Raw genomic sequence first — 26,326 nt, forward strand, 5'->3', positions numbered from 1 at the left:
GAGGCCTTGAGAGGACAGGAACTTGCCCAGGGTCGGGTCTCATTGCAGAAGGAAGGAGTCTTGGCCTGAGAGCCCCCGGTGGTCTTGTAGCTGCCCTGCGTGGCCCAGGCTGCGTTCAGGCCTCCTGTGTGCCCTGTCCCCAGCGGTGTCCTTCGGTACCTGGGATCACATTCATCCTCATCCTCGGAGGGGAGTTTTGTGCAAGCGCGGCTCTGACGGTGGGGACAGGGGGCTGCCAGGTTGCTGTCCCCTTCCTGGCTGGTATTTGAGGCCCGACCGGCCAGACCCGCCCATCCCTCCCGGAGGGAGGAGGTGAGCAGACCGTGGTGTCCAGGCTTCGGTGCCTGTTGATTCTGCTCTGTGGCCAGGAGGGTTGAGCCGGCACAGCACTCATCTCCAGAGGGCTGTGGTTTTCATGTCCCTGCTTGGCACCACTTTCTCAGAACATTATGAGCCCCGTGGCCAGGCCACTGAGGCCCAGGAAGGGATTTTGCAGCAGCCACTCCTCGGCAAGGCGGCAGTAGCTGGATTCTTCCCGGCAGTTGTGAGTGGGTTGTCTCCTCACTGCTGGAGTAGCCTTGTTTGTTTTTGTCTTGGGCCCTGTTATGATGTGCCCCTCCCCTCACCCCAGGAAGTGGGAGGTGAACTGGGGCCTGGGGGTGAACCCTGGATCCTGCCTCCTGAGGGTCAGCTTGAGACTCTCCCCCCCCCCCCCCCCCCACCTTCCCCATCAGGTAAAGGCGGGCCAGGTCCTGAGATTTCCCTTTTGAGGGCACCTTCCTTTTTGTAGGATTCTCTGAGGGGCTTTGGGGGATGAACACAGATGAAAAAGAAAAAGAGTGCCCCCCACTTCACCCTCTGTGCAGTTCACAGAGCATTCTGGAGTGAGCTTTTACCCACAGCCTCTGGAGGCCAAAACGGTGGTGGGCGAGTTGCAGGGCAGGTTAAGCAGGCGAGGGAGGGGAGACAGGCATGGGTGAATGCTGGCTGCTGTATGCTCCTGGGGTCTCTCCACCTTCCTCACCTCTGTGAGGACAGAGCTTGGGAAGACATCTCAGAAAATGTTGGATGAACGAATATGGAGCCTTAATTCTGGCGTCTTTACTGGCCTCGGTTAGATCATGCCTGCCTTTCATCTCTCCTTCCCAGACGTGCCTCTCCGTGCCCCCGTTTCTTTGGTGACTCCCTCTACTGCTGGCCCCTCTGCGGCGGGTAGTGGTAGGTGGAGAGGACGTGGACTGGGGACCCCGCTGTCCTGGGTTCAGATCCTGGGCCCTGTCGGGTTTTTTTGTCTTATCCTTGGGCAAGTCCCACAACCTTCCTTCCTAACTTGTGTTTCCTCTGCCAAGCAGTGGAACCAGCAACACCCAATGGAGAGATGAGATAGATGTTTGGGAAGGCCTGGAATTAGGGGACACTTTGAACACCGACATTCTGCGTTCTTTCAGAAATCTCTTCTTCTTTTTGGGGCTGTTTTTGGAGAGTTGAAGGAATGTGGTTGTTGCCCAGTCTACAGCTGGCATTGAGAGTAAACTGAAGCCTGAACCCGTGCACGAACACGGGGAGACAGTTTGGGTAGATCTCTGGAGTCTGTGCATGAGCCTCACCTTTGCTCTTTCTTGGGGAGCAGGTTTGGGGGAGATGTTATTGTAAGTGACCCTGTTGTCTCATCGCTCCCATGTCTGTCCACAGATCCCGCCTCTCGGAAGATGCACTATTATAGATACTCTAACGCCGAGGTCAGCTGCTGGTATAAGTACCTCCTTTTCAGCTACAACATCGTCTTCTGGGTGAGTTATCGAGAGCGGCCGCTTAGTCTTTTATTCAGTAGATCGTGATTCTTCACAAACCGTTGATTTGCCAGGCCCCCTGTGAGGCTGTGCAGGAGAAGGTGGGCAGGGTTAATGAGCCCTGCCCCCCCTCCCCGGCCGCCAGCAGAACCAGCGACAAGTCCATTATAAAACAGACTGTTAAGTACAGGGACAGGGAAGGCCAAGGTGATTGAAAACCAGGTTCATGGGCCCCTACCTGAGCCTTGGAGGTTTAGGAACGTTTGAAACTCTGGCCCACACGCATGTCTGTCTTCCCGCTTCCCTGCCTGGGAATGAGCCCCATGAAACGTCGGTAGCAGGGCACTTAGTGCCCTTTTGACTGTGGGCCAGGCCTTGTTCTAGGCTCTGGGAGGTAAGAGTGGACGCAGGCAATAAAGCCCTGTTCCTTGTGGTGCTTGTGTGTAACCCGTAATGGCAGTAGCCTACTGAGCAACAGAGTAGGGAGCTCCTTGGCTAGGGTGGTCAGGGAAGGGCATTCTGAGGAGGTGACTTAAGGACTGAGACCAGAGTACGAGTGAAGAGGCAGCCGAGTGAAGAGGCAGCCGGTGGGGGTCTGGGAAGAAAGCTATAGGCAAGAAGAGCAGCATTTGCAAAGGCCCTGAGGCAGGACTGCACTTGGCAGGGGCAAGGGACTTGGGCCTTGTGGCTGGAGCTCAGCGAGTACAAGGGAGAAGGGGACACGAGGGAGGACAGAGTCATGAAGGAGCCGGGGCATGTAGGACCTTACAGTTGTCAGTAAGGAGTTGGAATTATTTTCTACTTTCAGTAACTCTGAGGTTATAAGTTGGATCTGATTTTGGAATGGTTCTGCAGAGTGAAGGGATGGATGGGGGTCTCATGTTCTGAGAAAGAATTTTGGGACAGAAGAGGGAGAATGGTCTCTTAGCCACATGGAGATGTTCGTTTCCTGTCTGCGGCCACCCTAGAGATGAAAGACTTCGCTACCATCGGGGTGGTGGCGGGGGCGCTAGATGAGGTCTTTGAGGGAGAGTGTGCTGACTGAGAAGAGGAGGGAGGGGTGTGAAGGTCAAGTCCTGGGGTGCTAGAGGGGACCCTGAAGAGGAAAGTCGGCTCCAGAGTTGGCTGTGAGTGGGTGGACAGGAGACTTTGTATCATAGAAGCCTCTCAAGGACAGAGGAACAGTCAGCTGTGCCACAGGGGCGTGACGTAGGATGAGGACAGAAAATTGGCATTGGCCTTGACAAAGTGGACATTGTTGGTGACCTGGACCAGACCTGCTGTGTGCTCTGGGGGATGGAAACCCACCTGGAGCTGGCCAAGGAGCCAGGGGGACGTGGGGCAGTGGAGACTATGACTCATGACAGATCTTTCACGGGCTCTGCCCTAAAGAAGAGCAGAAAAATCGAGCACTAGCTGGAGATGGTCAAGGCATTACGGGAGGTATCCTAGCATGTGTGTGTCACCAGGGGGATAGGTCCAGGAGAAGCGGACACTGAGTCTATGTAGGTGGGTGCGGGGACGCGATCGAACACCTTAAGCAAGCATTGCTTATCAGTATCTGGGTGGGGGCATGTGCAGAGGGAGGGACAGAATGAGTGGCCGTGATGCCACATTTTGCCTCTCCTGTGGATTTCTGGCATGCCCTGTTTGGACTCGAACTCTTGAGAACAAGGCAGACTTGCGTTAAGACTTTCCAGCTTTCACCCTTGATATTATAGCATCATCTCCTAATGGTTTATCTCAAAGTTTTGGGGTTTTTTGTGTGTGCCTGTCCTGGAGAAACAGGGTGGGATTCAGTGGTGTGGCTGTTTACCCCACGTCTTTGTGCTCAGCCTGTCTGTCTCCGGCAACTTTGTCATTTTCCTCGAAATAAGGCAATACAGGACATTCGATGGGTTTCCTTTGGGCTTCTCCTGATGGGAGGACGGAGGCTGCCTCATCGTCGCAGTGTGTGGCTTCCTGGATCTGCACGGCTCCTGACCTGGCCCCACCCGGAGGCCCCACCCACAGGCCAGGTGTATGGTGGAGGGCCAGGTGGCAGACAGGCAGTCTGACACTTTGGACACTTGTACGCCCAGTGGTCCGTGTTGTTCTCTCCCACCCCCAGGCTGTGCTTGCTTGGTGTGGCGCCTTGACCTTTGAAGGTCATCCTGAACTTTTCAGCTAGAGCGAAACTTCCCGCTGCTGTAACTGAGGGCCCGCTAATGCCCCGTTTCTTCACCTTTCTTTTCGGAACCGACTCTTGGCTCTTGGGAAGCTTTACCAACTTGCCCAGTAACACCTCGGCAGCCCCAGATTCGAATAGGGGAGTTCATGAATTCCGAGTTGTACTCTGCTTGATTGAAAAGGGCTGCAGTGTTATCGGCGTTCTGCAGGATTGCCGATGTGTGGCCGGGAGTCTGTTTCTCAGTTAGTGTGCACTGGGGCAGAACAGGAGGGGACAAAAAGGAACAGCCAGGAAAACGAGGCACAAGAGAGCTTGGCTGGGAAAGTGCGAGGGTGGCCAGACGCCTCCCTGCTGGGTCCCTAGCAGTCATCTCCTGTCTCCTGCACAGGAGCTTAAGTGTGGGGTGAGGCCTGAGAAGTGGGGCGCAGAGCCTTCAGGGAAGAGCATGGTGGGTGCAGCGGGGGGCACCCTGGTGCCAGTCTGGACTCTGACCCGCTCTGAGTGATACTGAGTAGTCTTCGCGTTTTCATTGTGAAATATCAATGGCACAGGCCTGCTGCCTGCCTCCCGAGGTTGCTGAAAATGTGTAAAACCCAATGCCAAGCTTTACCTCCTCAGAGACTCCGAGAAAGTATTCTTTTTTTACATAGAGCAAATACCAAAATTGAACAGTCTGACAAACCTCCATGTTCCCATCACGTGGCTTCAACAGTTACCAACTCATTAGCCAGTCTTTGAAAATTTATATCCTCCCCTGTCACCCTCGATTATTTTGAAGCAAAGCATAGGTTGTTTTGCACAGAGTGTTTTTGTATTTGTTTTGTTTCGATGAATTCGCAGTGCACAGCGGGACGGGACTACGGCTTTGCTGGCAGACCTGGGCCCAGCAGGCAGGTTCAGATATGCAGAAGCAACCTGTCATTTCCGTGCCCGATTCTAGGTGCTGGAACGAACACAAGGTTTTATTGGGCACTTGGCCCCGTTCAGAATTACTTGTGTACTAACACACACCTGTAACAGTTGAACAGGGTTTTTTTTTTTTTTTTTTTTTTTTTAAAGCTCCCTACCTACAGTTCGGGACTGAGATTTTTTCCCCAAGGGACCATTAATATTCGCTTGGGGTGAGAAATGTGGACGGAGCTGATGTGTGTGTACAGAGTGAGCATGGGGTTGGGCCTCATGCAGTTCTTCTCACGGGGCTCTCCGGGAAACAGTGCAGCATTCAAGGACACTAGCACTTTCTACTTAAAAACAAACAAACAAAAAAAAAATTGTATGTATGTACGTATTAATTATTTTTAAGTAGGCCCCACGCCCAATATGGGGCTCTACTCATGACCCTGAGATCAAGAGTTGCATGCTCTACCGACTGACCCAGCCAGGTGCCCGTCTACCTTTTTCTTTTTCTTTTTTTTTTTTAATCATAGTCATTCTTTGCTTGTATTAGTGAGACCTGTTTCAAGTGCAGAATATCACTCTGACTTAAGAAAATGCAAATCAAAACCGCAAGGAGATACCAAATTACACCCATTAGGATGGCTGTTATTCACACACACACACACACACACACACACACACACAGACCCCAAAGTGGCAGATGTCGCCGAGGATGTGGAGAAATTGGAAGTCTCGTGCACTGTTGGTGGGAATGCAAACTGGTGTAGCCACTCTGGGAAACAGGGAGGTTCCTCATAGTGTGAACAATAGAAGTACCGTAGGATCCAGCAATTCCGCACTTGGAATAGACCCGAAAGAATTGAAAGCAGAGTCTCAGAGAGCTATTTGCACACGTGTGTTCATAGCAGCGTTCTTCACAACGGCCAAAAGATAGAAGCAACTATCTTTTGCTTCTACCGAGCAAAAGCGTCTCGGTAGAGACGTCTACCGACAGATGAGTGAATCAACAAAATGTGCTCCGTATGTGCAATGGAATATTTTTCAGCCTTTAAAAAGGAAGGAAATTCTGACGCACGCCACCACATGGGTGAGTTCGAGGACATACGCCAAGTGAAATAAGCCAGTCACAAAGGGACAAATACTGTATGATCCCACCTATGTGCAGAACCTTGTAGTCAGAGGCTTCAGGATGGAAAGTAGAATGGTGGCGGCCAGGGGCCGGGGAGGGGAGAGTGGGGCGTTAGGGTTGAGTAGGGACCGAGCGCCGATTTTGTTAGGCGGAGGCAATGCACAGTGCACAACACTGTGTACTGAGCGCCACTGAGCCCTACTTTTACGAATGGTTGCGGAGTTTATGTTTTATATTGTGTATACTTGGCCACAATTCAGATGAAAAAGCAGTCTCCTTTGACTTGCAGGGGAGGGGCAGCTGGGTCAGGTAGACCCTGGAGGCGGCACCGGATAGAGCCCTTTTCTTTGTTCTCACCCCACCTGGTTCCAAAAAGAATTTGAGCTCTCTTGGTTTTGCTGAGTGAATCCTCTGGAGGGAATCATTCAGATGATGTCTGCAACCCCAGGATTGCTTCCCACCACAGCATTGAGTTCAATCTGCAGAGGTTCAGATAAAGCCCCTGCCTGGATCTATTTCAGAGATGGATTAAAAGTGGAGAACTGAGGCCCCTTGTGGCACAGACAATAAGCCTGTGTTACACGGGCCAGAGTCCCCCTGCCACTGGCCGCCGTAGCGACTCGGGCAGGTCTGGGCCGCAGCTTCCCTGCTTGCGAAGTGCGGGAATTGGCCTTCGAGCCCAATGGGCAGCCTGTTTCTAGGTGAGAGGAGAGTCGTGGGCATCTGTGCTGTGACCAGAGTGGCTTCAGGTGCCTTCCTTCAAAGTGACAAAGGCCTCCCCTGACACGGGTGAATATGTAATTTATGGCTGGAGTCGGGAAACTTTTTAAGAGTGAAAGAGAGCTTATTAAGAGTTCTCAGACGTATCTCGGATGTATCTCAGGACTGTCCCAGGCAAACCAGGATGTGCGGTCACCCTACCTGAGAGAGGCAAAGCGAGTCTGCTGGGGAAGGACTGAACCGGCAGCTCCCTCCCCCTCCCCCAGCATCTGTGTGGGTGGAGGGTTGTCTTCTCTGTGTCTGGACTTGACTGCGCTCCTCCTTTGATAGCAGACTCCCCACATCCTGCAGAGCTAATGTCTCTGGATCCCTCTGACTGACAGAGAGTTGCCCTTATTTGAGCTGAACTCTGTCCATGTAACACCAGACCCCAAGGCTTGACCCCTGGTGTCCATGTGGTTTCTCTGCTTCTGTCTCTGGGTGATTAGGTCAATCAAAAAGGGAAGTCCAGGGGCACCTGGGTGGCTCAGTCGGGTAAGCGTCCGACTTTGACTCGGGTCATGATCTCACAGTTTGTGGGTTCTAGCCCCACGTCGGGCTCTGTGCCAACGGTGTAGAACCTGCTTGGGATTCTCCCTCTCCCTCTCTCTGCCCCTCCTCCCCTTGCGCTTTCTCTCTCTCTCAAAAATAAGTACATTAATTTAAAAAAAAGGAAAGTCTAGTGTTTTAATAATATGTGTAGTGTATTTTCACTTCCACTCCTGAGAAGTGGTACCTTTTTTCTCTTCAAGTTTTATTTAACAAACTTTTGTAATCGCATGGAAATTCTAGAAGCTTACCCAAGGCACCCCCGCTTCACCGAGTTCCCTCCTCAGGCTCCGTTCTGTCTTCAGTTGCACGTGGTCTCCCATCTTTGTGAGAGAATCCTTGTAGTCGTGAGGTCAGCATTTTCACGTCAGCATCAGCTAGCCTAGAACATTCTAGGTCGCCACAGAGTCTTCTTGATTGTATTTTTGGAAATTCCCATATTGGACATTTCGGTTGTTTCCAATATTTTTTTTTTTTTTTTTTTTTTTTTACTATCCTAGATAAGGATGCAGTGACTGGTTAGTGTAATACAGATTCCTCCCTTCGGGCAAGACAGGGAAATTATTTGCTGGGATAGATTCCCAGGAGTGAGATTAAATGGGTCAGAAGGTGTGTATGCTGTTTTGACCTGACTGACATATTTATACTGTCAAAATTACTTCTCTCGAAGGGCTGCCCCAATTCATAGGAAATAGACTGCCTTATCTCTTGGCACATGGGGTGTGTGAGTGTGTATTTTTCTACATTTGCACTTGCCAAGTCAGAGGGCAAGATTGCTTAATCAGAGATTCCACTAGAACACCCTGATGCTTACTCCCTATAGGGCTTCAGCTCCTGATCTCCCTTGAGCACGTGGGAGGCTTGAGGAAGGGCCGCTCACGGGGCTCTGCGATGGTCATTGCCCAGCACATATGATTACTGAGTGCTCACAGGTTAGTGTCAAATCTGGGTAGCTGGTGGTGTGTATAGATATGCATCCTTCCCCAGTAAATGGAGGGGCATCCTTTCCCCAGTTGGCACGCCCCAGTCTACTGCCGTGTCTTGTGTGTGGGAGTGCCCTATTCCTATCTTGGTTGTACCTTCTTTTTTTCCCAGAGACACTTTAAAAAAAATTTTTTTTTTTAATCTTTATTTATTTTTGAGAGAAAGAGAGAGACAGAGTTGAGAGCAGGGGAGGAGCAGAGACAGAGGGAGACACAGAATCCGAAGCAGGCTCCAGGATCCGAGCTGTCAGCACAGAGCCCAACGTGGGACTCCAACCCATGAACCGCGAGATTATGACCTGAGCCGAAGTCGGACGCTCAACCGACTGAGTCACCCAGGCGTCCCTTTAAAAATTATTTAAAATTTTATCTTGCAAATTGTAGTAAGACAGATATAACGATGTATCATTGGAATCATTTTTCCATGCATAGTGGTATTAAGTACATTCACCTTGCCGTGCAGCTATCCCCACCATCTGTTTCCAGTCTATTTCATTGATTTCTGTTCCTGTTTATATTATTTCCTCACTTTCCCCTACTTTAAGATTACTTTGTTGTTTTTTTTTCCTAGCTGCTTAAGGCAGAAGATTAGATCATTGATTTTAGATCTTCTTTCCTAGTATAGGTATTTGATGCTCTCTGTTTTCTGCATCCCACACATTTCTTTTTTTTTTTTTTTTATTTTTTTTTTAACGTTTATTTATTTTTGAGACAGAGAGAGACAGAGCATGAACGGGGGAGGGGCAGAGAGAGAGGGAGACACAGAATCGGAAGCAGGCTCCAGGCCCTGAGCCATCAGCCCAGAGCCTGACGCGGGGCTTGAACTCCTGGATCGTGAGATCGTGACCTGAGCTGAAGTCGGACGCTTAACCGACTGAGCCACCCAGGCGCCCTGCATCCCACACATTTTGATATGTTTTCATTTCGTTTGGTTAAAATACCTTGTATATGCATATTCTGTATGGAATGTATCCTTTCTTCCCCCTCCTGGCTCATTTCAACAGTTTTCTCTTTATTCCTGGATTTTGGTTTTATTATGATATGGGCTGGTGTGGTTTTCTTTATTCTGTTTGAGGTTCATTGGGCTTTTGGGATTTGTGGGTTTATAGTTGTCATCAGATTTCGGACTCCTTTGACCACTATTTCTTCAAATACACACCTCTCCCCTTTTTCTTCTCAGGCCCCTTATAGTCTCATGGGTCACTGAGGCTCTGTTCAGTGCCCCGCCCCAACCCCTGCCCCTGAGTTCAAATAATTTCTATTGCTTTGTCTTTAAATTGACTCATCCTTTTTTCTATAGTGTCCAATTGCTATTAAACTCATCTAGTGAATTCTTAACGTCCAGTGTTGTATTTTCTATTTCTAATAGTTCCATGTGGATCTTCTGTTTTCTATTTCTTTTCCTCATTATGTTTATGTTTCCCTTTAAGTCCTCAAGAATATGTACAATATCTGTGTTATTTAAAAAATTTTTCTATTAAAGATTTTTAAAAAGTTTTTATTTATTTTTTTAAATTTTTTTTTTCAACGTTTATTTATTTTTGGGACAGAGAGAGACAGAGCATGAACGGGGGAGGGGCAGAGAGAGAGGGAGACACAGAATCGGAAGCAGGCTCCCGGCTCTGAGCCATCAGCCCAGAGCCCGACGCGGGGCTCGAACTCACGGACCGCGAGATCGTGACCTGGCTGAAGTCGGACGCTTAACCGACTGCGCCACCCAGGCGCCCAAGTTTTTATCTATTTTGAGAGAGAGCAAGAGAGAATGAGTTGGGGAGGGCAGAGAGAGAGAGAGGGAGAGAGAGAATCCCAAGCAGGCTCTGCACCGCCAGCCTAGAGCTGGACATGAGGCTTGAACTCAGGAACCGTGAGATTGTGACCTGAGCTGAAATCATAAGTCGGATACTTAACTGACTGAGCTACCCAGGCGCCCCTAAAATATCTGTTTTTAAAGTCTTAGCTAATTCCATCTCCTCTGTAATGTTTGTGTCTTTTTCTAGTTACTGAATATTTTTCCTTGTTATAGATCACATTTATTTTCCCTTCTTGCCCGTGTAGTACTGTTTTTTGTTGTTTTTTTTTTTTTTTAAAGTAGGCTCCATGTCCAATGTGGGGCTTGAAATCACAACCCTGAGATCGAGAGTAGCACGTTCTACTGACTGGGGCAGCCAGGCACTCCTGTCTAGTAGCTTTTGATCAGATGCTAGATGTTTTTCCTCTGAAGCATTCCTCTTGTTTTGGTCCGCTCAGGCTGCCATTACAAAATACCATAAACTTGCTGACTTAAATGACAGAAGTTTATTAATCTCTCACATTTCTGGAGGCTGCAAGTCTGAGATTGGGGTGACAGTATGGTTGGGTTCTGGGGAACGCTTTCTCGCTGGCTTCCCGACGGCTGCCTTCTTGCTGTGGCTACAGGGCAGAGAGTGCTCTTGTCTCTCTTCCTCTTATAAGGATACTAATCATGGAGGCCCCATCCTCATGACCTCATTTAACCTAAATTACCTCCCAAAGGCCCACCTCCAACTACCATCACATTGGGAATTAGGGCATCAACATTGGATTTTGGGGGACACAAACATTCAGTCCGTGACACCGCCTTTAACAGTGTAATATCTTCTGAATCTGACATTTTTTGTTAAATATTGCGTGTAAGATTCATTCACACTGTCGTATGTAGTTGTAGATCGTTGATTCTCGTTGTATAATAGTCCATTGTGGGGCTGTATCGTTTGGGATTTTTTACAGTTTTAGGCTACTATGACCTGTTCAGGTAATATAAAAACTATCCCAAGTTGGGGACACGAATTATAGGGATGCTCTGGGGTTTGTGTGGCGGAGCTAAAGGAAATCCTGTCTTTCGTCTTGAGGTCCAGATGGTTTTGGTGTGATAGTTTAGTGCAGGATTTGGCAGACTACGGCTTGCAGGCCTGGCTCCCTGCCTGTTGCACATACAACTTAATTGGAACACAGCCCTGCCCATTCGTTTACATATTATCTATGGCTCCTTTCCTGCTATAAAAGCAGAGTTGAGTAGTTGAAACAGAGATCACCCAGCACAAGGCTGAAAATATTTACTATCTGGCCCTTTACAGAAATGTCAACCGCTGGCCTTAGTATTTTGGTTTTCTACCCACTGTTAATCACCGAACTGTGCCAGTAAGGGCAGAACCTTGGGAGAAGGTGAGGCTGAGGCTGGGTTGGGCTGGGGTTCCTTCTCTCTGTTACCTGGAGAGCTGCCCGTAACCTCCCTTGGATGACTCTGCCCTTCCTCCTTCATTCCTTTCAAAGACCTTGACACAGTCTGATTCCTGGGTGGGGCTCGGGGTGGGCTGTCTGTTATCGGGAAACTCAGAGACATCTGTGGAAACCGCCCCCGGAGTCCTCTGGGTAGTCCTTACTTCTCACTGGGGCCCCTGGCGTGTGTTTGCTGGCTGTGCTGGGAAGGGCACACATGCTTCTTTTTTTCAGAACCGCCCTTCCGGCAAGAGGAAAAGCTGGTGTGTGATAGCTGTGTGACCCTGCGCAAGGCACCATCCTGCCCTGGGCTCTGTTTCCCTCTGTAATGAGGAAGCTGGGCTCCAGCATGCCTTCCGGCTCCCAGACCTTCCAGACTCCCACAGGGAAGTGGCTTAGTTCAGACTCTCTGAATGTGGGACTACTTGAAGGAGGCATCCCCTGCATTGGTGACGGTTCAGAGTGGCTACAGTCTAGAGGGGTGAGGAGGCTTCCTAACCCCACAGATAATCCTGAGACTCCCCTTCAGCCACCTGGGCTCTCAGGGTGAGGTTGGGCCCGGCGTGTGTGCCCTCTGGCGTTCTTTCTGGCCAATAACTTGTATCGTTAGCATTTCAAGTGACTGGAACATCTCTGGTGTTCTCGGAACTCCGGCTCTAGGGTCAGAATCTCCTGTTCTGGAGAGCGCCAGGACCACGGGTCTCTGCCTGGCATGATTTGTGATGGCAAAGCTTAGGCAGCGGGAGGTATACAGGCCTTTGGAGACGATTTGCCTCCCAACTGCTCGGTTTTGCAGATTGGCAAACTGAGGTCCAAGAGAGGGATGGCTTGCTCAAAGCCACAGGGTGAATTAGAAACAGAGCTGAGATTCTCTTATAGCTTCTTCCACTCTCTGTCCTGTTTTCTTTCCATCATTCTTTCTTATCTTGCTTCAAAAGCCTCCGGAGACCCTGTTTCCCTAAACTCTAATTCACTGTTGTCTCCTGAGACCCAATAAAAGAGATGCCTCTGGAAAGGAGGACTTTGTCTTAGGACAAAGTCTCGAGCTGGGAGCTATTGGGGGTTGGGCACAGAGACTTTCAGTCCAAAGGCTGGTGGCATCTGGAAGGCCCCTCCATGCCTCTGCTCTGCTCCCCTCCCCTGCAGGAGGGCCAGGCTCACTTGGACTGGCTCCACGCCCTGGGGTGAGCATGTCACGTGTGATTCTTAGAACCCTCCTATGACCCAGAAGGGGTTGTCCCCATTTTCTAGAGGAAGTCATAGGCACAGAGAGCTCCTGGACTTGGCATGAAGTCCTGTCTCCAGGAAGTTGCAGAGTGGAGACTAGAACCAGGACCAGCTGACTTGTGCTGTTTGTTCAGCACTGGTCTGGTCTGCTTTGAGTTTGGCTTCCTCTCGAGTGTCCTTCTGGGTTTTTCTCTAGGACTCCCGTAGGCATGTCAGCCTACTGACAGCCGGGGGATTTGCAAGAACCACAGGCCAGTGGGCAGAGCCTGAAAAGGTTGCGTTGCTGCTGGTGGTTTGCCTTGAACTCACTGCACAAAGGCCTCTGGGACCTGCAAGAATTGCCTAAGTACGTTGACACACACCGAAATGCAGTCTTGCAAGAGGCTAAGGCCGCTAAATTGTGGGTGATCAGGGGCTGCTTTTGAGCTGCTTGGTGTTGGCACCCTCCTCCCGTCCAGCCGGGCCTGGCCAGGTGTCTACACTTTCACTGTCACTTGAACATGCTTGGGTGAGGTGCCACAGGCTTGCTCACATGGTGAGCAGATTCTGTGTGTCTCCCAGCCCAGGAGTGCCCCAAGAGGTGCCCTCACCTAATTCCGTGGGGGGGAGGGGGGGGGTGGTGGGGAGGCTTTGCCTAGGGTGGAGAGGTCTGTAGCATTTACAGTGACACCCAAAGAGGCCCTGCTCCCCAGCCACCCACCCACTCTAGTTGGGACACAGAATGAGCCTCACCACCCGAGGATACGGGTGGTTGGCTTCAGAGTTACACGGCCCCAAGCCCCTTCTGTGGAACCCCCGTGCCATCGGGCCCCTATGCCTGCTCCTGTGGTGGAAAGCTCTGGCTGCCGCTTGCTGTTTCTGGCCTGGGGGTCGGTGGGATAACGTGCTGGCAGGAGGGTCAGAAACGCCTGGGTCTGGTTCTAACCCTGCCACCAGCCAGCTCTGTGACTTCGGGCAAAGAACCGAATTGTTCTGCCTCTGAGCTTTCCTGTTTGAAAGATGGGGTAATAGCGCCAGTATTACGGGGTGTGGAAGGGGCCCTTTCAGTGTATTAAGTGTTTAACACAGAAAAGAGCGGTCCTGCTTGCCATGGTGACCACAGTGGTGTGCATACCTCATGGTCCAAGGCCGGCCTCCCTTTGGGCTTAGCGGGAATTAGGCCCCATCCTTTGGGAGGGAATTTGATCAGGTCATAAAAGAGAGACAAAGGAGGTTACTCGGATTCTGGAAAGCACCCAGCTGAACTGTCACTCCCAGATGGTTGGCAGCCAGGGACAACAGCCCTGCCCCATGGACCATCTGCCCCAGAGAGATCCAGAGAAGAGGCCCTGTTGGGAGCTGGGTTAAGCTGGCCAGTATCCTGTCCTGGCTCTTCCACGGGGCTGTCGGGTGAGCTCCCAGACAGGCCACTTCCCCTGTCTGGTCCTCCGTCAGTCCCCTCATCTCTAGAATGACTATCGGCCCCCAAAGTTCCTGCCTGGGGCCAGTGTTCACATAACCCATGATCTAACATGTGATCCCACCACGCTACCGGTTCCTCCTGTCTTTCTGATGCAAGTTAACTTTAGTTCTTTCTTTAAAACAGAATGGAACAAACCATGAGCCCTTTTCTTAGTGCCCAGTTGTTGTGAGAGAAGGAAATCTGTGCTTCAGTGGAGGGAGCTGGCCATGACTCAGCCAGAGGTCTTTGGGGGTTGGCGGGGGTGGGGGGGGATGGCAGGATTCTCTCACTGCCCTCCATGGTGCCAGGTGGTAGGCAGGCTGTCGTGGAAAGCGGCCAGGCAGGGGCGTAGGGAAGGACAAGCCTCCAGGCCCTGTCCTGATCCTAATGCCTCTGTAGGACTTGATGATGGACTTGGGCCACACTGGGCTTTTGCTTGACCCTCATTTTCTCTGAATACATTTGGAGGGAATTAGACCCGGGAGCATGTCTGGGAGGAGAGCCGGAGACTGCGGGCAAGGACCACCCTGGTCTTGGAGCCCTGGCGACTCACTCACTTGTGCCTAGTCTGTACCTAACATAGCCAAGTCCTTCTCCAAGTTCTTGGGATGCAACCCTGAGCGAAACAGAAAACATCTCTGGGCTTAAGTGGGAGAGGCACAACAGACAGACATACAGCTCACGTGGTCCACGGGAAGTGCCGTGAAGAAAATCAAGCAGAAAAGGAGGTCAGGACTGAAAGATGGAGAGCTGTCCACCTCGGGCGGTCTCTGAGGAGGTGAAATGAGGAGACCTGAGTGAAGTGAGGGAGGAAGCCCGAAAGGGACATGGAGGAACATTCTGGGCTGAGGGAAGGGACGAGTTTGGCGAGTTCCAGAAACAGTAACAATGCCAGGCTGGCCCGGAGAGTAGAGTTGTATGAGCCAAAGCCTGGCTGCCTAGGCCCTGGTGGGCCATGGCAAGGAGTTTTATTCTAAGTGTAAAAGGAAGTGAGTTGGAGAGTTTTGAGGAGGGGGGTTACCCGATGTATGGTTTTTTTTTTTTTTTTCAACGTTTATTTATTTTTGGGACAGAGAGAGACAGAGCATGAATGGGGGAGGGGCAGAGAGAGAGGGAGACACAGAATCGGAAACAGGCTCCAGGCTCCGAGCCATCAGCCCAGAGCCCGACGTGGGGCTCGAACTCACGGACCGCAAGATCGTGACCTGGCTGAAGTCGGACGCTCAACCGACTGCGCCACCCAGGCGCCCCATCGATGTATGTTTTTAAAGGATTGCTCTAGTTGCTTAGGGGCCTGTGAGGAGGCGCCTGCAGGATCCAGACCTGCAGGGGTGGAGCATGGACAGGTAGGAGCAGAGAGGGAGAGAGTGTCCGATGCACTAAGTATTTTGAAGGTGCAACCAACAGAGGGCAGGGTGAATGGGAGTCGGGTAGAAAGAGGCATCAGGCACGAGAGGTGTAGGTTTTCTGATCTAAACAACGGAGTAGGTGGCTGTGGTACCATTTAATGAGAAGGGGAAGAGTTGGCAGGGGCTGGGGTTGGGAGAGCCAGGGTTGTCACCCATCATATGTGGACAAGTCAGGTGGACATAGGATATTTGACCCGGGAGCCGCTATGGCTGGAGATTGGGATTTATGGGTCAGCTGTGTAGACATGCTATGTCAGGCCATGTGACTTATGGCCTCACCTAGAGGACGCCGGGGAGGACAAGGAGGCCCAGACTGAGGCCAGCGTGTGGATGTTCCTGGAGGAGGACGAGCCAGCAGGGGAGGCTGAGGAGTGACAGCACTACGTGCCCCCAAAGCTGAGTGCCTTAGTGTAGGAGGGAAGCTGTGTGTCTGGTCAGGTCAAATAAAGTGGGAAAAAAAAAAAAAAAAAAAAAAAAAGACTTGACCTCCAGCTCTGGCAAGAGGGTCAGTCACTGGGGACTTGGCGGGGAGGGAAGTCTGCAGCATTCAATGGGCAGTGATGGGTCACCTTTGGGCTTGTCTGCCCCTGCAGCATAGATACTGGGGAGGGAAAGGAACTAGTTAATTCCATCAACTAGTTAATTCATTGGGAGGACTGAAAAGTAGAAAAACCGGTGTGTGGTATACACAGGACTGTGTGTCGCTCCCTGGAGTGCGAGCCCCAGGCGGGCAGGGGGGCTCTGCCTGCAGGCCCCAGAGCTTGAGACGGTGCCCGGCACTGAAGATATACTCACGCAATACTAGTTGAATGACGTGGGGTCTAGGCCCTTCTGCACTGCGTGGTGTTTTGATCTTGGCCCTCTTGGGGCCTGTGTTCTGCTTTGTAAAACAGATCAGGTCCAGGCAGGGCATCTTCACAGGGGGCCCACAGACTGCTGTGGGACCCAGCCTCGAGGAGCCTGTGAACTCTCTGAAATTCCATCCAGAATCTTGGGCACGTAAGCATTTTCTGAAGGTGGTCTGTGATTCCAAAGAGGTTGAGACCTCCCGGGGCTTTCTTTAAAGGGCCTCTCCTTCCCACTCCAGCCTCCTGGGGCCAGCAGTGAACATAGGAGGCAGGAGTGTCTTAAAGTGTGAGAATATGCCTCGGAAAGGTGGGTTCTAGACAGACATAGCCCTGTTGTGTACCGTGAGGTAATAATGAATGGCAGCCAGATGCCAGCATAAAGTACTTAAGCAGAAAAGTAGGCAGCTTAATTTTCAGAGACCAGGTGTTTTGTTTTATATGGAAAAATCTTCTCTGGTTCAGGAACCTGTGTGGTGCCTGGGGGGTGAGGGGGCTCTTTCTTCGTACACGTGAGGCAGCCTAGCCCCGGTGGGATTGGGGGGTGCTCCCTTTCTGGGGTGAATGCACTGTTTAGCACAGGCCTATTTTAATTCAGTAACGAATAACCCAGTAACTAATAACACGGAGCACAGTTGTGCCCCTGGGCTCTGCGTCCCCCACAGCAGTGCCTGGTCCTCTGGAGAGAGGCTCACCTGCTCTGGGGACCTGTGAGCGCACCTGGGGAGCTGTCACAGAGGGCGACATCGTCTTCTACACCAGATTGTGCATTGAAATGAGTTGGTGGGCTTTCAGAATGTGGAAGAAACAGGGCAGGGCCCGATGTCTCTGCATAGTTTTTCCAGGACAGACTCTGCTCTGAGATCTTCACCTCTGGTCTCTGGAGCACAGGGGCTACTGGGGTTGAAGTTTGTCCAAATGTTCAGGGAAGGTAGGTGCGGGTTAGCCAGAATGCCTTGCCATCTGTTGGCCCCCGGGTGCAGTTCCTGTCATCTGCAGGGACGGAGGGCTTGCCTTACCCCCGTGCCGCCTGCATGGATATGAGCCGGGAGCATCCCTTGACTAGCGGTGTGGACGCTCCTCTAAGAAGCACGTTCATGGTGCTGCTTTTGGACCTAACTAACTCTCTCTCCCTCTCTCCCTCCTTTCCCCCCTCCCCGCAGTTGGCTGGAGTTGTCTTCCTTGGAGTCGGACTGTGGGCATGGAGCGAAAAGGTAGGTGCCCCTGTTACTGGGACCCTGGACATCAGGTAGCCCAGACCAGGTTTGTTCAGCTTAAATTGTTCCTTATTCCAGACTCCTCCCCGACAAACATTTCTTGCACACAGTAATAGTTTGTAGCCATTAATCATCACACAGCCAGCTCTGAGAGATAGTTGTGACGAAAACTCCTGGGGTCCTGTGACTGGCTCTGCTTCCCCGTGGTAGGGTCGCTGCTCAAGGCCAGGACTGGGCTGGTTGGGTATTTGAGCTCCATGAGTGTGGGGAGCCCTCTCTCCTGTTCTCAGAAGCCTCAGATGGCCCTGGGGGCTTGTCTGCAGCTGTGTCCAGGGCCGGCCTGGGGCCACCTTCTGCTCTTGTCTGTGCCTCTGGTAGCCAGCAGGTCCCTGAACACAGTTGTGTTTATTCCTGAAGTTCTTGTCCTGAGATCAAGGAGCAGGGCTGTGTTAACACGCCCCCTGGGTGCCCTGTGGGGCCGAGGCAGGTCTTTACATACCTGTGAACCTCCTCGCCCTGCCTGTGCAAGAGAGGTGAGGCGGGGAGAGTGGGCTCTTACTGTCAGGAAGGACAGGGGCAGTTGAAGCTTTGAAGGGGGGGGAATGAGACCCGTGAGCTGCAGTACCACTTTCTGCTCTGCGGGGGTGTGTGTGCTTGGCAGGGGGGGGGGGGGGGGGGGGGGGGGGTTCAAGAGAGCTGGAGAGGATCCTCACTACAGGGAGGGCAGAATAGGGGAGGGAGTAGGAGCAAGGTGGACTGGGTCAGGCTCCTGCCTGGGAACTAAGGCATCCTCTTGAGGCTCAGGCCCAGAACCCTCTGTTTCTTCAGTGGAACCTCCCTTTGCTTTCTGGAAAGGAGGCAGGGCGCTTAGATCTCTGGCTTTCTTGCCATGGCCTTAGGAACTGAATATGGCCTGCCTTTGGGTTTGGGCATCTTCAAGGTGGCCTGTGAACCCCTAAAGGACGGGGGGCTGAGGTGCAATGTCACTTTGCCCTACTGACAAACCCTGCAAGCCGGTGCAAACCATGACTCCTAGCGCCACCGTGTGGCCACCGCCTGCACAGCAGCAGCTCCCCTGGCCGAGCCCTGAGCAGAGAGGCCTGGCTCCCCCTGCTCTTTTCTTCTTCCTCCTCTGAATCCTGGAGAACTGCTCTGTCCGTTTTGGGTCACACTAGCCACATGTGACTGTATGTATTTAAATTAGTTAAAATGAAACACGAATGAAAATTCGGTTCCTCAGTTCCACTCAGGTGCTCAATAGCACGGGTGACCAGTGGCTACCATTTTGGACAGTGCAGATGTAGGACCCCTCCCATCATCACCAAAGGTTTTATGGACAGCGCTGCCTTCGCCTGCCTTTGGCGGGTGTTTTCCACAAGAATGTTCATACTGAAGCTGGTTTCATGTCAGGAGAGTGGGCTTCTCCCTGAACTGAGTGCAGAGTAAGCTGCCAATGGCCAGAGGCCAGGGTGAGGGTGTGGCCCTAAGGTGCCTTGACCGTAGGCCATAGGGTTCCCCGGCACCCCTTCCCCACTCCAGGTCTGGCATAGGCACCCTGCAGGCTACAAAAAAAGCGTGGGGTCTGCCTGGTAGGAACTCGTAGCCAAGGTGGAGCCCAGGAATGCTCCATATGAGGGTCCTGGGAGCTGAGGTGCTCTGGGCTGGCTTTTATTTTTTTTATTATTATTTTTTTTTCAACGTTTATTTATTTTTTTTGGGACAGAGAGAGACAGAGCATGAACGGGGGAGGGGCAGAGAGAGAGGGAGACACAGAATCGGAAACAGGCTCCAGGCTCTGAGCCATCAGCCCAGAGCCTGACGCGGGGCTCGAACTCACGGACCGCGAGATCGTGACCTGGCTGAAGTCGGACGCTTAACCGACTGCGCCACCCAGGCGCCCCTGGGCTGGCTTTTAATAGGAGGATTGAGCCTTCTAAGACAGGTCCCTGCCCTCATTTTCTCTCTGGACACCACCCAGCCCCCCAGGGCACCCCTGACTCCCCGAGGCTGATGTTGCCCTGCCTTCTCTGCCTCTTTCAGGGGGTGCTGTCCGACCTCACCAAAGTGACCCGGCTGCACGGAATCGACCCTGTCGTGCTGGTCCTGATGGTGGGCGTGGTGATGTTCACGCTGGGGTTCGCTGGCTGCGTGGGGGCCCTGCGGGAGAACATCTGCCTGCTCAAGTTTGTGAGTGGCCCCGGATACAGGGGTGGGAGAGGGCTGGGAGGTAGGGGTGCAGGCTCTGCTGGGCAAGCTTATACCTTAGCTGGTCGGAGGGGGCCCAGCAGTGCGGGCAGGAGGCCACCTTTGGTGTCACCTAATGGTAAGATTTCAGGGAGCACTCAGATGAGCTAGCTCCTCGTACCTGGAGAAGTTGGGCCGCTCTGGTTTTCAGCTCCTAGAGGCAAGAGATGGCCAAGCAGGGGCCTCCTCTCCCCCTCCCTTGCTTTTCACTTCCCTCAGAAGTTCTAAAGGCATTGTTCGCCACTCACCTTCGCCCTTCTTGGCTAAGATCAGACGATGTTGCCAGTAAAGTTAGGAAATCATTTCCCTCCTCCAGGGTGTGTGAATCTGTTGGGATGTGCGATGCAGAATCCTTCATTTCCTGGCAGCACTGCGAGTTACTAAGAATTTGGTTTTATATTTAGATACAAATTCATGTTGAAGTGCAAGTGCATTCAGTTAAAATTAAATAGCACCTGGTGGGGAAAACACCTAATCGTGTTTTGCAATATATTATTTGTCGAAGTGATTAGATCAAGCATCTCTTTCTTGGGCTTAATTGAAGAAGCAGAACACGGTTGGTTTGGTTTTTTTCCCCCTAATTTTGTTTTCTATTAAAAATATTGCATTTAGTATCTTCCCTCTGTGTGCATGGAGGTTGGGTTTCAGAGGGCCTTCTGCGTGTGCGAGGGTGTATGCGCGTGTGCGCGGGTGTATGCGCGTGTGCGCGGTTGTTTCCTTTCTGTCTTAACTCTGAGACCTTCACCCGCTGTGGCATGAGCTCAGTGTGACCAGTAATGATCATGGCCGGGGGAGTGTGCGCACGCCGCAGGCCAGAGGTCTGCCTGATGGGAGGGGTGTGGGGCTGTGGTGGACCCTTGCAGGATGCCCCACGGCTGTCACAGACAGGGGCTCTGCGCTTCTGGAGAAGTCTTGACGCGTGCGGAGTAGGTAGTGGTAACGTCGGCGACTCCGGAGTTGTGAACACACCTGCCAGGGAACTCAGGTGTCCTGCGTGAGCAGTGTGCTCTCAAGCAAGCCACACGCCCGAGTGAGCCTCAGTTTCCGTGTCCCTACAGTGCGGGTGACGGGTTAGATTTCTAGCAACGTGGATGGTTGCGTGTGCGAGGAGAGTGGTCAGGTACTGTGTCTGGGGCACAGGCTGTGCCCTAAAGGAGCTGCTTGCCTGGTGGAGGAGGTTAGCCACTCGTTTCCGGGATGGGGTTTCCTGCAGGGGAGAGGGAGACTCCTTCCCAGGAAGTGGGTGACACCGTGGCTTGGAGCTGTCTCTTCCTTTCCCTCACCTGACTCTTAGCCATGCTGCAGGGATGTGGGTAGGGATGCGTTATCTCTGTGTACAGGCAGGGCGGGGTTGCCAGCCCGTAACATGGGATTCCCGGGGCTCCAGCGCCGGTCTCCTGGCGGCAGGCGGTGGACTCGGGTCTGACGAGGGTTCGCGCTTGGCCTGGAGGCTACAAATGTGATGACTCTCCCACCCTCGTCCCCATGCAGTTCTGTGGCACCATCGTGCTCATCTTCTTCCTGGAGCTGGCCGTGGCCGTGCTGGCCTTCCTCTTCCAGGACTGGGTGCGGGACCGGTTCCGGGAGTTCTTCGAGAGCAACATCAGATCCTACCGGGACGACATTGACCTGCAGAACCTCATTGACTCCCTGCAGAAAGCTGTAAGCACCACCCATGCTGGCCTCCCCAGCAGAGCCCGGGCTTCCCACCTATGCCTGCCGTTCAGGCTGGGCTGGGACGGGGGGGAGTGCAGGGAGGCCCTGGGAGGTGCCGCTCCTGCCTCTGGTCGGTTTAGCTTTGCCTGCTCATGGGTGCCTGGCGGCTCAGGCGTGTTCGCAGGGTGCTCGCCCCCATTTGCATCGGGCGGGCATTCCAGCAGCTCCAGTGGCCACCCTCCCCCAGGGGCCCAGATCTCTCCAGCCCTGGCCTCACAGGCGGCCGCAGGTCCCTAGGCGCTACGGGTACCGAGGGGTGGAGCGTCTCCCTCCACAGGCCCATGACTCACTGTCTGAGGCTATTCCTGTCCCCTTCCTCCCGGGGACCTTTTCCCCTTCCTGTTTAAGAGGGCAGAGCTGCCTGGAGGAAACTTCCCCAGATGGAGAGGAATGTAACCTCCCTGGAACATGTCTCCAGGGGGGTGTCTAAGCTGTCCCAGGCCTTGGCCTTTACTCCATCTGGCATTCAGTCCCCTTGTGTGCAGCCACACCTGGAGGCTTGGAGCACAGCCATCCCCACCCTGGGAAGAGCCTATTCCCCACGGCCAGCCCTATGCAGGGCTGTTGTTTGATCTGTCTGTGCTCTGCCAGAAAACCTCGCTTCCTCAGGGACTTCGTATGGAACACTCTGGTTCTGAGAAGAGAATAATCAAGAAAGCATTAAAAATAACCATAGTCTACTCTCACGTTAACTAAGACTTGTTTACCCCCATGTCATGTGTCCTGGGATCCGGCAAAACCCATTGATGTGACCAGAAGCCCTTCCTGTGTTGTAATAGTGGCCTGCGTTCGTCTGCAAGGTCACATCCCAGCCATTTCCTACTGTCTGTCCCTCACTGTGCGGTGTTGACGTTGTCACATCGCCGCGGGCGTGCCGGTGTCTGTCCCGTGTGCGGGGCACTCTCGCCCTGCACTGGCCTGAAAGACATCGAGGTGGTCGCCCCTGCCGCCCTTGCAAATTCTTGAAAATCAATTATCCGGAGGGATTCGGTACATCACAGAGCTTCCTCACCGTGAAATACACGGTGATCGTTAAAGCAGCTGGAACCACAGCAGAGTGAGGGTGGGGGACATAGGATTTCATCTTAGACATAAAGACAACCAGAATTCCTGGTTGTGTGTGCGTTGCGATCACCGCCACACCCACGTCAGCAATAAGGACACGTGTAAAAACAGAATCTGCTCTCGGTTTGGGATGCCGTCGACCTCACCGTGCTGTTTTCCGTATGTTTGGTTTTATGTTTTTTTTTTAGACGAGTGGGGATGGTCTTTGCGAGAACACCAGATAATGGGGGCTGGTGGGGAGGCGAGGGCAGAGACCCCAGGTCAGGGGCCGACCCCAGTCACAGTTCTGTCCTTGGGAGTAGACGTCCAGCAGCTGTTTTTTGTAAAGAGGCACACAAAGGAACTAGGGCCAGCTTGGAAATTTCCTTGGGAGGAAGACACACTCACTGCCCACAAGGAGGGATTCCCTCTCTGGCACCCCCCCCCCCACCCCCCCACCCCGGAGAACTACGGCAGAGGGACTATGGCCTCAGGAGAGTGAGGACTCTGCTCTGGGCTGAGGGGAGATAAGGGGGAAGGTCCAGGGGAGGAGGGTCTGGACCTGAGTGCCGTGCCGAGGTGAGGGGGAGCCAGTCATGCATGTTGGGATCATGGCCAAGGTTTCCTGGTTTCCTTCATAAAGGGCTACTTGGGTCACCACGCTGGGCATCTCAGTGCATGCGGGAGGTCAGTGGGGCGGGCCTTGATTTCTCCGTGTTACATGGAGGTGCACTTAACCTCTCATGTCTGCTACCCTGTGGGCGGCCACAACCCCAGCTCAGAGCCCGTGATGGCTCTCTGCTTTTGTGATCACAGAACCAGTGCTGCGGTGCCTATGGCCCTGAAGACTGGGACCTCAACGTCTATTTCAATTGCAGCGGCGCCAGCTACAGCCGCGAGAAGTGTGGGGTGCCCTTCTCCTGCTGCGTGCCGGACCCTGCGGTGAGTCGGCCTGCCCGGGGCGCGTGGAGCAGTTCCTGACTCAGTCTGAAGAGAGTGCCCTGCGCTCTGTCCATGCACCACTGCTCTGAAATCCTCTGTGTAAAAGTCCCAGGAGCTTTTTTGCATGGCCCACCTGGCTCTCGTCTTCTGAGTGAGGCAGGAGAAAACCAGTAGTGTCCCTCCCTCGAGGGGCTGTCACTCAGGGCGCCTGGACAAAATGCTACGAGCGTGGTGAGCCCTGGGCCGCGCTCCTCACTGTTCTCTGGAGAAAACTTTGCCCAGTGCACGGAAGCCCACGGGGGCGGTGGGCAGTACTCACCATCTGGGGGTGGTGGAGAATTCTCTCCTTTTCTTTCTTCTTCACCTGTTTCCATTCCCTGTCCGTGGCCCTGGTCCCTGGGTTCCAGAAATGGGGGCTCCTGGGGGTGACCTGTGAAGGAGCACCGAATGTTTGCATGAACTGAGCCTGAGAAGAACTGAGTCTTTCACAGCTCTGGGTGCACTGGTACTGGGTGTGTGTGCCTGGTACTGGGCCCCGGGGCTCCCAAGCAGGCAGGGCATCCTCGCGACCACATGGCCGACGCCCCCAGCCCAGGAGAGGCTCCGGTGTGCTGAGGTTGCACGGCCAGCGCCTGAGGTCTCCACTGTGACGGTGAAATATCGAGCAAGTGGAACTCTGACCCCTTAGCGCAGGCATTGGCAAACTATGACCATGACCCGTGGTCTGGCCTGCTCTGTGTTTTCGGGTGATCTGTGAGCCAGGAATGGTTTCAGCCATTTTCAAATGGTTGAAAATCAATAAAAGCAGGATAATATTTTGTGGCAGGCGAAAGTTGTATGAAATTGAAGTTTCAGTGTCCATAATAAATGAAGTTTTATTGAAAGACGGCCATACGCATTCCTCTGTATATCGTCAACATCTTCTTTCCTGCTACGAGAGCAGAGTTGTTGAGTAGTTGCTACGTAGGCGGGTTGGAAATAATGATCTAGCCCTTCACACGTAGTTTGGCAACCTTTGTCCTAGCATGAAAGGTTACTTGGCATCGGGATTGCAGGCCATGAGCTATGGTGGAATTTGTACAGGTGTTTGCTGATATTTGGTTGTGACTTTTCTAGAGCGTTCTACCACTGGCTTCTCAAGAGAACAAAAATGACCAGTGTTTTTCTGCTTTTCTTACAGCAAAAAGTTGTGAACACGCAGTGCGGATATGATGTCAGGACCCAGGTGAGCGCCTATGCATACAACTTTGAGTTTGTCAGGTTTATCCCCTATGGTCCAACTTCCTGATTTAGCACAAGTGCAAATTGGAGTGAGGAATCTAGGGGAGGTGCCATCTAAGCTGGGAACCAGCTGAAGAGCCTCCTTCGCTGATGGCAGGACTCACGGGAATGGTGATGGGCATGATGCCAAGCCCCAGCAACCGCGGTCACAAAATCTAGCAGCTGCTGCATGAGGGGAAAGAGATCAGATGGAAGTTTTGGGAACAAACGCTAACATTTGTTAATGGCTCCTTGGAGTCCCAGAAGGTGTCTGTCATATAGGAGTTCGAGCACATGGCTTGGCTTAACTGCCGTGTAGAGGCGGTGGTGATAATAAGGAGGGAGACGGGAGAAAGGCTCAGTCCTCCAGAGCCTTCTTCAGGCCACAGCGGGTGTGCACTTGGATGTGAAGAGAAGGGAGTCTCCCCTTTACCTCCCCCCAGACCTTGCTCAGTGGCCTTTGGTGATATGGATGACTGTTGTTCTGGAGGGTGGATCTTGGGGAGTCCATAGGCACCCCTCCTGTTGGCCATGGACACTAGGGATGTGTCCCTCCAGGTTGGGAGGTCTGAAGCCCCTTCCACAGTGACCTCCATTGCATAGGGATGGGCCTGTTCCCCACATTGTCAGTTTCAATGCCACTTGCAGGGGGGTCCAGGGCTGTGATAATCAGGTACCACAGACGGTGCCTTGAACAATGGAGATTTGTCTTCTTGGAACTCTGGAGGTTAGAAGTTCAAGATTAAGGCGTGGAAAGGGTTGGTCAGAAGCCTCTCTCCTTGGCTTGTAGGTGGCTGTCTCCTGTGTGTGTCCCCACATGGTCTTCCTTCTGTGTCTTTTGGTGTCCTGATCTCTTTTTATAAGGAGACACCAGTCATATTGGATTATGGCCCACCCTGATAACTTCATTTCAATGTATTCCACCCCCCCCTGCTTTTTTTCATATGGTATTTGTCTTTCTCTGACATATTTTGCTTAGCATAATACTCTAGCTCCATCCACATTGTTACAAATGGCAAGATTTCATTCTTTTTTATGGCTGAGTAATATTCCAAGTATATGGATGTATAGATATACGTATCTGTCTTTTATACATAACTATTTACCTATGTTTTTCCTCAGATCTAGGATTAGGGTTCGGTTTCAGGCCAAAATAATGGTTAGGGTTGGGGTTAGGGGCATTGTGAGGGTATGTGCAGTTCAGAGACCTCACCAGATGGTTAGTTTAGGGCTAGGGTTAAGGTAAGGGTTATGAGTTATATTACCTCTTTAAACACCCTGTCTCCAAATGCAGTCACATTCTGAGGGCTTGATGGTTAGGACTTCAATATCTGAATTTTAGGGGGCCACAGGTCAGCCCCTACCACCGCTGAAATGAATGACTTTTCCATCAGCGTTGCTATGGGTGAGGCTGTATGTGGGTGGGTGGGGGTGAGGGCGTGCTGTGTGTGCTGTGGAGACATCCTGTGT

At 52.4% G+C, this 26,326-nt stretch overlaps 1 protein-coding gene across 3 annotated transcripts in view; it reads left to right on the top strand.

The window, feature by feature from the left end:
* Positions 1-26,326, top strand: part of TSPAN14 (tetraspanin 14) — a 56,799-nt gene that overhangs the window by 26,945 nt on the left and 3,528 nt on the right. For all 3 annotated transcript variants that reach the window (XM_047824905.1, XM_047824907.1, XM_047824906.1), the window contains exons 2-7: positions 1,693-1,790; positions 17,597-17,647; positions 19,691-19,837; positions 21,386-21,556; positions 23,471-23,596; positions 24,777-24,821. In XM_047824905.1, the coding sequence (XP_047680861.1) occupies positions 1,710-1,790; positions 17,597-17,647; positions 19,691-19,837; positions 21,386-21,556; positions 23,471-23,596; positions 24,777-24,821 (621 nt within the window). In that variant the 5' untranslated portion in view covers positions 1,693-1,709. The remainder of the gene's footprint in view (positions 1-1,692; positions 1,791-17,596; positions 17,648-19,690; positions 19,838-21,385; positions 21,557-23,470; positions 23,597-24,776; positions 24,822-26,326) is intronic.

Source organism: Prionailurus viverrinus, chromosome D2, assembly GCF_022837055.1.
Source record: "Prionailurus viverrinus isolate Anna chromosome D2, UM_Priviv_1.0, whole genome shotgun sequence".
Taxonomy (NCBI): Eukaryota; Metazoa; Chordata; class Mammalia; order Carnivora; family Felidae; genus Prionailurus; species Prionailurus viverrinus.